This window comes from Thrips palmi, unplaced genomic scaffold (genome assembly GCF_012932325.1).
Source record: "Thrips palmi isolate BJ-2018 unplaced genomic scaffold, TpBJ-2018v1 HiC_scaffold_15, whole genome shotgun sequence".
NCBI classification, from domain to species: domain Eukaryota; kingdom Metazoa; phylum Arthropoda; class Insecta; order Thysanoptera; family Thripidae; genus Thrips; species Thrips palmi.
The window spans coordinates 10,405,552-10,418,613 of NW_023144624.1; the positions used below are offsets into that span (position 1 = coordinate 10,405,552).

At 39.5% G+C, this 13,062-nt stretch overlaps 2 protein-coding genes across 4 annotated transcripts; one reads left to right on the top strand and one right to left on the bottom strand.

Annotated features, from left to right (window-relative positions):
* LOC117641277 (crossover junction endonuclease EME1) lies at positions 1–2,834 on the top strand. The gene is made up of 12 exons (XM_034378454.1): positions 1–152; positions 300–547; positions 638–697; positions 787–940; positions 1,031–1,216; positions 1,292–1,462; positions 1,552–1,727; positions 1,820–1,930; positions 2,012–2,143; positions 2,229–2,427; positions 2,498–2,554; positions 2,641–2,834. The coding sequence occupies exons 2-12, from the start codon at positions 330–332 to the stop codon at positions 2,755–2,757; spliced, it is 1,581 nt and encodes a 526-aa protein (XP_034234345.1). The 5' UTR covers positions 1–152; positions 300–329; the 3' UTR covers positions 2,758–2,834.
* LOC117641275 (transcription elongation regulator 1) lies at positions 2,823–13,056 on the bottom strand. 3 transcript variants are annotated; one of them, XM_034378447.1, is made up of 19 exons: positions 12,686–12,861; positions 11,687–11,969; positions 11,472–11,609; positions 11,118–11,270; positions 10,893–11,028; positions 10,582–10,811; positions 10,226–10,351; positions 9,819–9,951; positions 9,249–9,621; positions 8,885–9,171; positions 8,626–8,780; positions 8,335–8,543; positions 8,101–8,251; positions 4,482–4,880; positions 4,205–4,402; positions 3,970–4,124; positions 3,785–3,893; positions 3,632–3,709; positions 2,823–3,538 (listed from the first exon to the last, which is right to left on the bottom strand). In XM_034378447.1, the coding sequence occupies exons 1-19, from the start codon at positions 12,859–12,861 to the stop codon at positions 3,314–3,316; spliced, it is 3,714 nt and encodes a 1,237-aa protein (XP_034234338.1). In that variant the 3' UTR covers positions 2,823–3,313. The 3 variants fall into 3 exon arrangements, with proteins under 3 accessions (XP_034234338.1, XP_034234340.1, XP_034234339.1); XM_034378449.1 differs by lacking the exon at positions 11,472–11,609 and having other exon boundaries at positions 12,686–13,056; XM_034378448.1 differs by lacking the exon at positions 10,226–10,351 and having other exon boundaries at positions 12,686–13,056.
* Positions 13,057–13,062: the final 6 nt, after the last annotated feature.

Consider the following 13,062-nt stretch of genomic DNA (forward strand, 5'->3'; position numbering starts at 1 on the left):
ACAGGTCGATAGACAGATCGACTGCAGCTTCGAGTCTCGAGAGCCTCGAGTTGTCGAGACAGTCGAGAGTTGTCGACGCGCGAAGAAAAGCGCCAAACAAACCAAATATTCGTTTGGAAGTTCATCACACCACAGCACTTCTTGAACGACAAGTTGTTAACTCTGGCTAACTCAGACTGATTCCGTTCAGAATTATCGTTGTGAAGTGTTAAGTCTAGTATTGAACACAATCTTACCTTAAACCGAAGCATATTTCAACAATCGTTTGATACATAACCTTTTACAAATTTATTTTACAGGTTGTATTTGTACTCCCCTCACATAACAACATGGACCAAGTGATCGTTTTGTCAAGCAGTGATGAAGATGAATGTATAAGTGATGCTCCTTCTGCTTCCCAAAAAATAGAACAAGATTCATCTCTTCTTCCTCAAGTAGACTGTGATGATTTTGATAACTTTGATTATGGGATTTTAGATAGAGATGAAGTATTGTGCTTACCTTCAAAAAACAACTCCTCATCTGGTTACTCGCCCTATCTTGGCGGGTTGGTGACAAAGAAAAGCTTCATGTTGTATTGGGTTTCTTGCCCATTGCACTTGTTTTCATAATAGGTAACACGTTTTTTCCATTCCAGACAGCGAGATAAAGTTCGTAAAGCCCATGATCTTTCTGACTCAGATGATGAAGAAAATGTGTGAGTACATCTGACCTTATTCCTGCTTGAACCTTGATTTTATGAACTGTCAGTGTTTCTTCCACTTATGTTCTGTATATGCTTTGCAGCAACAAGCAGAGCAATACTAATGAATCTTCTGATGATGAGCTACCAGACCTTGACATAGACTTAGGTCCCAGTACTAGCGCAGCAAAAAAGGATGGGAAATCTGCAGAACTGAATTTACGAGCTTGTGAAGAAACACTGCCTGAGTCAAAATTGGTGTGAAACTCTCACAATCTTTACTTGTAAGGTACCTACTCTCTTGTTGCAACTTCTATTGAACTGTGTGCATCTCTTTTTACTTCCCAGGGACGACAGCAGAAAAGGGAGGAAAATAAACAGCTTAAGCAACTTGAACGTGCCGAGAAAGCAAATCAGAGGCAAGCTTTGCGGCAAGAGAGAGAGCAAAAGAAAAAGGAGGCTGCTCATGCCAAGGCCTTGAAACAAGCTACAGCGGAAGTTGGTCGATCCAAGAAGCCTGGAGAGTGTCTTAAGGTATATAAAAGTAGCTCTATTACATTTAAAAAAATATATCATGTTATTTACCTTGCCTGTTTGTTTCCCCTACAGTGGGTTACTTGTATTTTAGACCCAGGCCTGCTCAAGGCAGACTACAGTGGTGAGCTTTTAACTGCTTTAAGGACCTGTGAAATTGAGTATAAAGTAGAGGACTGTCTCATCCCAAATTCAGTAACATGGGAAAGGCGTATCCAGAATGTAACGGTTGATGATGACATGACTGTAAGTTCATTTTCAGTACCTTTCATGCCTTTTTGTTTTTTGCTTAGTCAAGGATACTATTTTTCATCATATAATCCTGCTCTAAACAGGTGCAGAGGGCTATTACGATTCAAAATGAACCATTGGTCTTGGTAGTTTGGATGTGGAACAAAATTGTGGAAGAAATTCACAGTAATCAATTACTTCCTAGTGTTGAAGAAATTCTATCGCTGCTACCTGGCAGAGACTTAACCATAGCAATTTATGGACTTGAAGATTATTTTAAGTAGGATGACTGGAGCAATGTTCAATTAATTTACTGTTAAATATTTGTTTTGATTTTTTAATTAATTTGTTTCATGTGTCTTTCTTTGGAAGGTTTCAAAAGACCCAAAAGAGAAGGGATATTCGTTCTGATGTCCTGGGAACTGGACCATCTAAGAAAAAGGCAAAAGAAGGTACATTTGAAGCAGCTCCCACTGTTTCTCGGTAAATATACCATTTGTGCTATTTGAAACTTCAATGGAACAGGCTTCTTTTCTTCACTGTTTAAATTCTTGACATTTCTAGGGGTGATGTGGAGTATGCTCTAGCAGAAGTCCAGATTAAATGGGGCATTAGCCATCGCTGCATTAATTCCAAGATCGATATGGCAAATTTAGTCTGTCAGCTTACTAAGGCAATTGCTGAAGCACCTTTTAAGTAAGCCCTAGGTCCATACATGTGAGAATTCAGTTACTTGACATCCTATTTTTCATTCAATCTGTTTTGATTTTTGTTTTCACAGACAAGAGAAACATAAGAAAGATGCTGACCGCCTTGATTGGTATGCGTTAGGTGATTCCAAGGATTGTGTTGTTGTGGATAAGGAGGGAAATGGGTCATTGCAGCTTTGGCAACGCCAACTTTGTCAGTTTCCTCTAGCATCTCGTGAAACTTCTGAGGCTATAGCATCAGTTTATCCATCTCCTATTTCACTCCTACAAGTAAGTAACATTTCAAGTGTGCAAACATGTGCACTTTGTTGAAAGTTATTTGTGTTCTTTCTTTCTGCAGGCTTATGAAAGATGTTCTAAAGAGGAGGAAGCTCAGCTGCTCCTAGAGGATATTCCTGTAAGATTTCTATTTTGAATAGCTTTTCTTGAGTTACAATATATTTTGCTAACATGTATTAAAAGCCACTTTGTTTTGTTTATCAGGTACGTAGAGGTCCTGGGCCACTATCTACTGCTAGACGAATTGGTCCACAGCTAAGTAAGAAGATACACACATTTTTCACAACATTTGATGAAAATTCCCTAATTGCTCCAGACTGATTTCATTTCTTGTAAAATAGATCAACCAATTCAGCATGAAGGACAAATAAAGTTAACTGGCCAAATGATAATGGAAAGAACTTTTATTGAACACATCCTATGCTAATTTAAAAGTTCCAAATCATCCTCATTCAAAATGGAATGTCATCTTTCCATAATTGTTACATACACATTCCAATTGTAAACGAGACCATTTCTAAATCTAAGCAAACAACAAATGCTATCTCAATCATAACCCTCCGTGATTAACAAAATTATAAATCCTCACTGCCCCATGTGCATTTTAGTCAAATCAATAGTTACAAATTAAAAATAACACTTTATGCAAGGCTCTCTGAAGAATCAAATTCATAAGGGTAACAAGATTGCTCACAAAAATCAACAACTCATTTTTTTATACTCAAATACAATTCAACGTAAAAGAAATATTTTTCTTTATAAAACAAAAGTAGCAGTGAGTTTGTTGTACTCATGCTCACACCAATCAGTTGAATACTCAAGCACACTGAATTTATGTACAGTTATTGACAGTTATTAAAGCCAAAAGAGGCGTCAATTACTTTGTCGGTCTTCTTGAAGGTTCAGATGCAGTTGGTGGTGGCGGTGGTCCTCTTTTGTCAAGTTCCTCCAGATAAGTCTTGAGCAGCCTTGTTCTTTCATCTGGCATATAGTCCAAGATTAAATACCTCTTGTCCTTTTTAAGAATCTCTTCAATTTCTTTGAGGTGAGATTCATTTTCTTGCACCATCTTCAAGGACTTGTGGGTTATCAGTTTCGTTTCCTGAAAAGAAAAAATCGAATAATAATGTTACAATTTGTAAAATACAGAAACATTGTAAGCAAAAGTTAAATGCTATGAGAATAAGAAAATCACCTGTAAAAGCTCTCTAAATTCGGCTTTAGCTGCCACCAGCTTATCCTTCAAATATTCTTTGAACTCTCGCTCACATTTCTAGAAGAGCAAATTCTATTAGAAAGATTCTAAAAAAAAAAAACGAAGTGGTATGCAATAACAATAACAACTTACCCTGTCACTAGAAGAGAACTTGGAACACCGTGGATCATCCTTAACAGACTTTTTAATGTCTTTCCAGGAACTTGTCAATGTTAAGTCCGAAATCTCACCTAGCATTTCCCTGCAGGAAGACAAAAAGGAGGATACATTTGACAGAATCATCACAAGTGTGTTGCTGATAAAAACCTTAGAATTACCTGAATTTATCTCTCTTTTTGTTACCAAGCTGTTCAACATGTGCCATAAACAGTTTTTCTTTCTCATCTCTGTCCAGTAGCTCTGCTAATTCCCACCTAGAATCTTTGCGCAGTTGCCGTTTAGCTTCTTTCCATATGAGGTCTGCATTTCTAACCTAGAACAGAAATTAAACATTGGTGGAAAATCAAGAACTGATTCAGAATTCAGTGTCAGCTGGTTTAATACTTGACTTACCAAGTCTGCAAGCAGGGCATTGAAATGTTGAACAGCCTCATCATGCTTGTGTTGCTCACGCTCCTTGTCTCGGTCACGCATGTGTGTGGCTAATGTCCTTTGAACTTCCTTTTCACGCTCTCTCAAACTTGCTTGTACTCGTGCTTGTTTATCTTTGTCACGTTGCTCTCTTTCACGCTCATCCTCAGAATGATTGTCCTGAAGAAGATTAAAAAAATGAGAAGATGCAGGTATGGAAAAGAGTCCATTCAGAAAAAAATCATAGGTATTAACTAACCTCACTACCTCTCTCATCATCATCATCATCATTTTCACCTTCCTCCTTCTCCTCCTTCTGCTTCTCTTTATCCTTGTCCTTGTCCTTGTCTTTGTCCTTTTCTTTTTCCTTTTCCTTGTCATCTTTTTTTTCTCTATCATCCTTGTTCCTATCCTTATCGCGGCTTCTATCCCTATCTTTGCTACGCCTCCTTTCCTTGCTCCTCCTACGCTCCTTTTCTCGTTTCCTTTCTTCTTTCAGGTGTTTAATGTGTTCTCGGAACCAATCTTCACGTTGAGTGCTCGAGTCCACGGCGCGATATCGAGAATCGCTCTCAATCTGCTTCTTTGTGTCACTCCAGCGGGAATGGCGGTCAATTTCTGAACGCTCCTTCAGCATTTCGAAGAACTCTCGTTTTGTCTGCCACAAGAAATTTTAGCATATTAAACTTAAGGTTCAAATAATAAATTAACTCAGAACTTGCCTAACTTTGATAGCAACTGTCTTTCAACTCTTCATTCCCACCATATAGAGTGAAGTTATTTGAGAGATAAGAAAAGTACATTCTCTTTGATGGACGGGACGAAGATTGCAAGACAAAAGACAAAGTTAATGCAAGTGGGAAAAAAAAATTGCAGAACAACAGCACCACTGATCCTGAAAAAAAGTCAATTATTACAAAATTCATTTTGTAGAATGCGTTATAACTTCTTTACAATCCCATAAATTGATTGATCTAACCAAGCACTAAAATGAATTTTCCGGAGTACTTTCTTCTGAAAACAAACATTTTAACAAAGTATGGAATAGTCTGGAGAGTGCAAAGAATTCTAGTATCTTGGCCACAATCGAACAGTAGAAAAACATTTATTCCTGCTTTGAGTTTATGCAACTGGGGCCTTAAAAAAGACAAAGTTGTGTCTTTCCAAAACCAGAAAGTTCAATTATTATGTTTAATTAGTCAATGTAATCATACAAATTTGATATGCTTCCAGGGAAAAATTTACAATCTAACTTGCATTCTCAAATTTTTAAGTCAACTTCCAGCTATTATTGTCTTTCTTTTCTTTTTGTTTTGTGCTTATAAGACTGAAATCTTAGCAAACAAAGCAGATGTTAATTAAATCAGGACTTTTGCCTGAATGCAATGTAAAGATTCCAGGCACAATAACACTTGACAAATCTTGTGTCTAAATACAAGCCAGACACTGATTGTCAGAAAACAGCTAGGCTATGTACGTAAATCAACTAGGCAAGCCTCCAAAGACCTGGTGCTCTTTTACAAGGTGAAAATCAGTTATGAAGAAGAAACTCCTGACAATATGCAGAGTGAACTGATTTGATCAGAAAAGCAAATGAATAATTTTGGCACATACCATAGATCACCAGTTCTTTGATAGGCTTAACAGAGCAATCTGAAAACATGTGCAATTTTGAGTTAATGTCTGATAAGTTAACAACTTAATTGGTGAGATAATGTTATCAAGTAGAGATGGCTGGTAACAGAATGGAGAAAGCATATGCAAATTTCTATAATGCAGGTTCATAGATGACAAACAGTACAAAATTGACACATGTTTCCAGAACACATATTCTAAGTAAAATTTTAAGTTCAAAAAGCAAAAACCTTTAACTTTTCTTTCTTTACACTACAAGAAATTGTTAGGGATCTTTTGACAATTATTTGAAAATCTGAACAGTAAGTAGTGGTAAAATGTATCTTACAAATAAGAAATAGAATTTAATAATTGATAGAGGAAAAATTAAAAATTAATTAGTTTATACCATGTGCGAAACAAACGAGCGGTAGTGGAAAGGGTGGGTTGATTCTCAACCGGCGCACGGTTTACGCTGGCCCTCTGACAGCTTCACGGCCTTTTCTTGCTGGACACTTGAAAAGCGGAATACAGAAGTCAAATGAGGAGATTGTGTCAATAACTTTTCAATGCAGACAGGACAACAGGAACAACATAAGCAACAAGCCACATTATAAATGATACCCCTCTAATTGATTGGCATTACATACCAACCATCTTTGATTCAATTTGAATGTCCCATAATGGTCTACAAAGGAAAATTTTACTCGAGGTAAAGGCATAGTACTCTCTGTTCATGGACAACAACTTAAACCCCAATCTGAATGATAGCTCCCGAGGGTCCCACAGAATTGAAATGATAGCAAGCCTTAATCTCCCAAATTTTATGGAAATCAAGAGATACTATGCAGCTAGTCTTAAAAACCGGAATGAGCATTTTCTTTTTAAATTAAAAAAGTTAAGTAAACCTGAGGAAAAACATTAAGAACAAAAACCTGTAAAAAAGATGAAACAACAATGCGACATTGACACTTGAAAGTATTGCAACTTTGTTTCAATCATATAGTCAAGAGATAAGCAATTTCAAATCTGAAAATCATCTAACATGGTAGAATGAGTAGTCGATTTATCTAAAATTTGATAACCAATGAATTTAAGATATGATATATGCATTATGTGAAAAACAAGAAGTGACAGTGTGAACAAAATACACATTAGAAATTCATTTACTAGATCCACTGCAGCACAAACAGCAACACAAAGACGTATTGCAGCAAAAAATGAGCAAAAACAGGAAAGGAAAAAGAAATCTGTGCCTAATGAAATATTTACAAATTGACACATTTTACCATGTTCAAGCTGACAACAGTCTCACAAAGAAAAAAAAAGAACATGAAATTGTGTGAGAAGGTAGGTACTTCAAGGCATTATCTGTGACATAAGAACTAAGGACAAGGTTCATCTGCAAAAATGAGTAGGTAAACTGTATGTTTATCTAAGAGCATAGCTTGATTGGATGAGGAGTTTTATACTTACATTTGTGGCTAAGAGGGAGGAAACTAAGTCAATTACACAAAACTAACAACTAATGCAGAAAATAAAGAAGTTTACAGGTAAGTGTTATGCTGTCATTCTACTCACACCACAATGACTGCAACACACTTAACCTGGCAATCATTCTGGCAAGCATTAAAAAATTGATAATAATCCTGTTCATGCAAAAATCCTATTTAGACTAAGGCGGTTCATTTATGTTGACAAATTGAACAATTTACCCAAGGAGCAACCCTACAATAGTAATATGATGAGTCTTTGTAAGAAATTGGCATGTCAGTGTAAATTGAACACCACTGACACAAAACACTTCCTTGCTGACCTATTCTATTTATAATTGCTGGGCATGATCAGTTTGTGAAAACATCAATCAAATAGGGTCATGACAACTTAAGAGCATTCCTACACTGAAATGAAAAAAGTCAGAACAAACCATTACAACGTACAACTCATTGAATAAATTAAATTCATCTGCAATTCTTGGCTAGGCTAAACAAGCAACTTCTAATAATATTTTAAAAATAAAATTGGATGAACTTCTCTTATGCAATTATAAATTTTGACCAATTTAATTGTTACAGGCAGCCTTCTCCGGCTTTTGACAGGAATCTATGAAAGTCACAGAGCCATAATCAAAAATGTTTGTCACAATTAAGTCGTCCATGCAGCCCAAAAGAAAATTATTGTAAACTGACAACCAGACTGACCATACCCAAGCAACACCAAAACACAATTAGGACTTCCACAATAGAAACAATTTGACTACTAACCTGCTCCCTTCTTTGCAGCTTCTCTTCTTTCTCCCGCTTGCGCACATCCAGGAGATACTCATTGAAGAGACTCTCCCTTTCCCGCATCTTGTCAATGTTCTTGAAACGGTCTTCCTTTCCATACTTCTGAGCAAAATCACTGAAAGAGGACCTACAAGGAGAAAAATTCAAAGCCAATTGAGAAAAATCAGGCCTCAGAAGAGATTAGGCTAAAAAATAAGAGATAGCACTTACTTTCCGTGAAGGTTAGCTTCTTCAAGTAGACGACGGAAATCATCTCGCTTCTCCTTCATCTTGTTCCTCTTCTCTCGGCGCTCCTCCTCCGCCCGTTCCTTGACGTACTTCTCAAACACTTGCTTACGTTCCTTGGAGGTTAAAAGAAGATACCTAGGGTCAAAGACAATTTTGTGCAGCTCCTTCTCCCATGTGCTGAACGCAGACACCTGAAATGAAAATCAAATTGCCATGAATGTTGCTTCCTTGCCAAGATCAAGCAAATATCAACAGGGAGAGACTGCAACGCACCTCCTTCTCCGCCAACATTTCGCGGAAAGACTTGATCCGCGTTTCCAGGGGGACGATGGCTCGCTCCCGCGCCGCACGGACCTCTGCCTCCATGGCTGCTTCCTTCCCGACCTCGATCTGCTTCTTCTCTGGAGGTTTTGTTTCTTCCTTCACTTCTGCAAAACAATTTAAAAAAGAAAACAAGATTAAGTCAACTTTGTAGGAAGTTAACGCACAAGTTTACATAGCAGAGGACACTCAAGTAGCAGGGTGCTCTTACCTTTAACAGGTGGCTCTTCCTTCTTTATTTTTTTAGAAGGAATGGCCTGTTCATCATCTGACTTGATCTCTCGTTTAACAGCAGTAGCAGCTGAGTTTTCAGAAGAACTTACGCCATTAGATCCAAGGCCTAAGGCAGCTTGGGATTGTAACACAGTATCTGGTGGATTGCCAACCATTTTATCAACATCTCCTCTACCCACCAGATCCTCTGGTCTTTCCCAAACAGATGTACGAGATGATGGGTTGTAGAAGAAAACTCGTCCATCGCCAGTCCAAACCACACACCTAAACGATCAAGATGACATCAGCACCAACACAAGGTTATAATTAAGGCAAGTATTTGACATCTAGAATTTACTGACCATGGTGTCCCAGGAACAGGGGTGCTTGATACAGGCCTAGATCTATCCTGTTGGCGTTGAAGCTCCTTTGCTTTCTCTTCTTCTTCTTGCTTATGTTTTAAATCTTCTTCATCTGCCAATTTTTTTCTCTCTTTCTCCTCTTCATTATCACTTTCAATTTCAGGCTTAGCTGCTGTGCTAGTACCATTCATAGCAGGTATACTTGTGGCACTCTGGTCAATGATAACAGGTTGAGTTCCTGCAGGCACTGTGTCATCTTCTTCCTCTTCATCATCGGAATCGTCTCCCTCATGATTTACAGAGGTAGAATTTGATGCTGATGTGTTCAAAACAGGCATTGATGCGATGCCTTGAGCAGCAGCAAGTTTGGCAGCTACATAAACAAGAGATTAAGGGCATTAGGGGCAGTACATTGTGCTCACGTCACGAAAACCTTGCTATGCGACCGGAACTGGGCATGCGTCTCAATGTGGGTTTAACGCATAGTGGGGTCCCCCTGACATCAGCATCTTACGTTTTTAAGGAACGATCCGTATGCGATCTTACTGTCAACTATACAAGGATACATACTTTCCAAATCCTTCAGCGGCTGAGGCTTCTCCCAAACAGATTGGCCAAGTTTTGCATTGTAATAGTATGATCTACCATCGGGAGCACGATGTTCAGTCCACTCAGAGGCTCTGGCTAGTATCTCAGGATCAATCTGAAATAAAACCAACAGCAAAAATCACGCTAAGTCAAAAACACACACAAAAAAAAAACAGAAAGAAAGAACTAAAAAATTTTTTGAAAGGCCCAAAGCAACTCTTAATATTTCCATGCATGCATACAAAAATAAAGAAGGATACTCATGATCAAACCCTCCACCAACAATCAAAAAACACAGAAAGGAAAAGAAGAAAAACCACAAGCCAGGAAAGGAAACAAAAAAAGAGAAGTTGAACAAGATCTTTGGAAAGAAAGCAAAGTCCAGCCACCTGAAGTCCAGCTGCTTCCTCGCAATTAGCAGGCTGTGGGGCAGCAGCAGCTGCGATAGCTGGGTTTGGAACAGCTGGTGAAGAGATGGTTGCAGCCGGAGGAGGCATTCCAGTTGGTGGAAGACCCTGCGTACAAACACATAATGTGTTTGTTTGATGACAGGCCATCTTACATCTCTAACTTGGACACATACACCATACCCAGACAAACAATAGAACACATCAAAGAGACTCCCAAAAAGCACAGGCAAAGAATGACCAAGAGAAGGGAAAAACAGAGAAAGAAGAACTTGATGAGGTAATTGAAAAGCAAGCCTTTTGACGCAACCGTGCCGAATCATTTATAAATAACAAACCTGCATTGGTCCTGGAGGCATGCCTTGAGGTGGCATGTTCCACCCGCCTGGGCCGCCTCCTGGAGGCCCATTGTAAGGGGGATATCCTTGAGAGAATCCTGGTGGGGGCATTCCATACGGTGGAGGTCCACCAAATTGGGGAGGGGGCCCTCCGAATGGTGGCATGCCTGGAGGAGGTCCTTGCATCATGCTGGGTGGAGGTTGCATGGTGTTTGGCATTGGACCAGTACCTGATAGGAAATCCACAAAATAGAAACATGTTTGGGACTCTTCTACCCCACAATTATGAAAATCCTAAATGAAGTAGTCACCTGGAGCTTGGGTAGAGTCAATATCTGCCTTGCTCGAGTTAGTAGAATTGGCCTGTGCAACTGCTGCCTGAGCAGCTGTCGTCGTAACAGAATTGCCTCCAGGTTGGACGCCAGCTGCTTGGGCCAATGATTCTACCTGGAGGTAGAATAAAATATACAGGCCAAACATTAATACCAACATAACTTTAAGCATTTCATTGTGCATATTTAAAGACAAAATCCTACCTGCTCCTGAGTTAGAATTTTCACATCCGGCCCTTCTGGCTTGGTCCAAGTTGTATCTCTTGTTCTTGCATTGTAATAATAAACCTTACCATCTCCAGCTTTAGTTTCAACCCAAACTTCTCCAGACAACAAATCCATACTGCTCACACCACCCTGTGAATAAAATAAATATTCAGTCACAGGTCACAGATGCACAATCAAGAAAATGGTCTAGAGGGCTGTGGATGTGCCCTCCAACAATGCAGGCCACAACAATACACTCTGTTCTACTGCACAGGGCACAGGATGCTCCATTGCTGCCAACTATCTGTCAAAAACACTCAAACAGTAGGGATGAACAGCTTCATCACTTACAACAGTTGGAGGTGGCTGCATCATGTTAGGCGGCGGTCCACCCATGCCATGAGGTGGGCCATACTGTCCACCTGGAGGCGGTCCACTTGCAGAACCGTTTGGTGGAGGCATACCCATTCCCATCATGTGTGGAGGCGGCTACAAAAATACACCATCTCAACATATTGGAATGAAACTGTGGGTAAGTTAGCAGCATCCAAATGCTAGCAACTCACCATTCCTGGTGGAGGAGGACCCATCATGTGTGGTGGAGGACCCATGCCGGGAGGTCCCCAGTTTGGATCCCAGTTCGGCGGTGGTCCTCCTCTGAAACGTGGACCTCTAGGACCTCCAAAATGAGGGGGTGGAGGACCTCTGAAGCCAGGAGGGCCTCTTGGTCCAAAGCCACCTCTTCCTCGGAAGCGTGGAGGTGGACCATGAGGTCCATGTGGGCCATTCATTCCATAAGGACCAGGAGCACGGCCCATTGGTGGGCCTCTTGGGCCAAAGTCAGGCCCCCTGTAACATAGAAAATTTAAGTACCTGGATTAGCCACATTTAATCGACAGACACAATCAATAGAGATGAGCAGAGTAAATGTTAGGAAATAAAAGACGGAATAATTTATATCACATTTCAAAATTTAAAACAAATAAAGAATAGTAGCAGCGTAATTGAGTTTCATGTTGTCAACTAATTGAAACAAAAAATTGGATTGAAGTAAGGAAAATCTCGTTTAGCTTCACCAAATTCGCAATCCACGTTAATTTACTCTCTCCCTCTTTTTATCCTCCACGATAAAATTAGCGAACAAAAATATGAAAAGTGAACATTGCGAAACTGCTAGACCTTCTTCAATAATACCCACCCATCTGTTTCCTGGTAATTATTTAGAAATCTCTTAATGCTAGTTTTTACATGGACTGAAGGTAATGAGTTTGCTCAAAATCAGGCCGATCAAGGAAGTTAGGTGGTATAAAGCACTTGTACACTGTAAACACTCGAAATTCCAGACCATGAGTGATGAAATACTTGTGAGAGCACTTGTTTCTGCTTGGCTATTTTGACATAAAATTCTTGCTTAGAAGTAATACAGAAAGGTGCAGTTGAGGATAAAAGAAAAATAGCAAAACCGAACTCCATCAACTCAGTAGGTTAGGTGATAGTAAAATGAGTTGAAGTAGAAAATATCATCACAAAGCACAACATTATGCACATAATTTAAATGTACTCACCCCATACCACGACCAGGCCCTCCTCGCTTACGATATTCATCATAATCCGGGTCATAGTCTTCCTCATCGAGACCACCTTCCATCCCCATCCCCATTCCCATTCCCATAGGATCATCTAGATCCTTGTTTTCTTCCATGATTGGTGACTGTGAATGCTCCTCCATAAGTTCGTCCATAGTTAGTGATTCCCAAGTTTACGCTGAATCAGTAGCAAAGTGAAAAAATTCTCGTGGCAAGTTAGAATTTCTTAAAAAGAACGAAAAGCCTATCAGCAAACGACGACGGATGTACGCTGACCGCCACTGTGCACTGTACTCTCTTGCTTGCTTGCCTGCTGCCTTGTTGCAGTGGCAGCTGTAGTGTAGTAGAAGCAACGC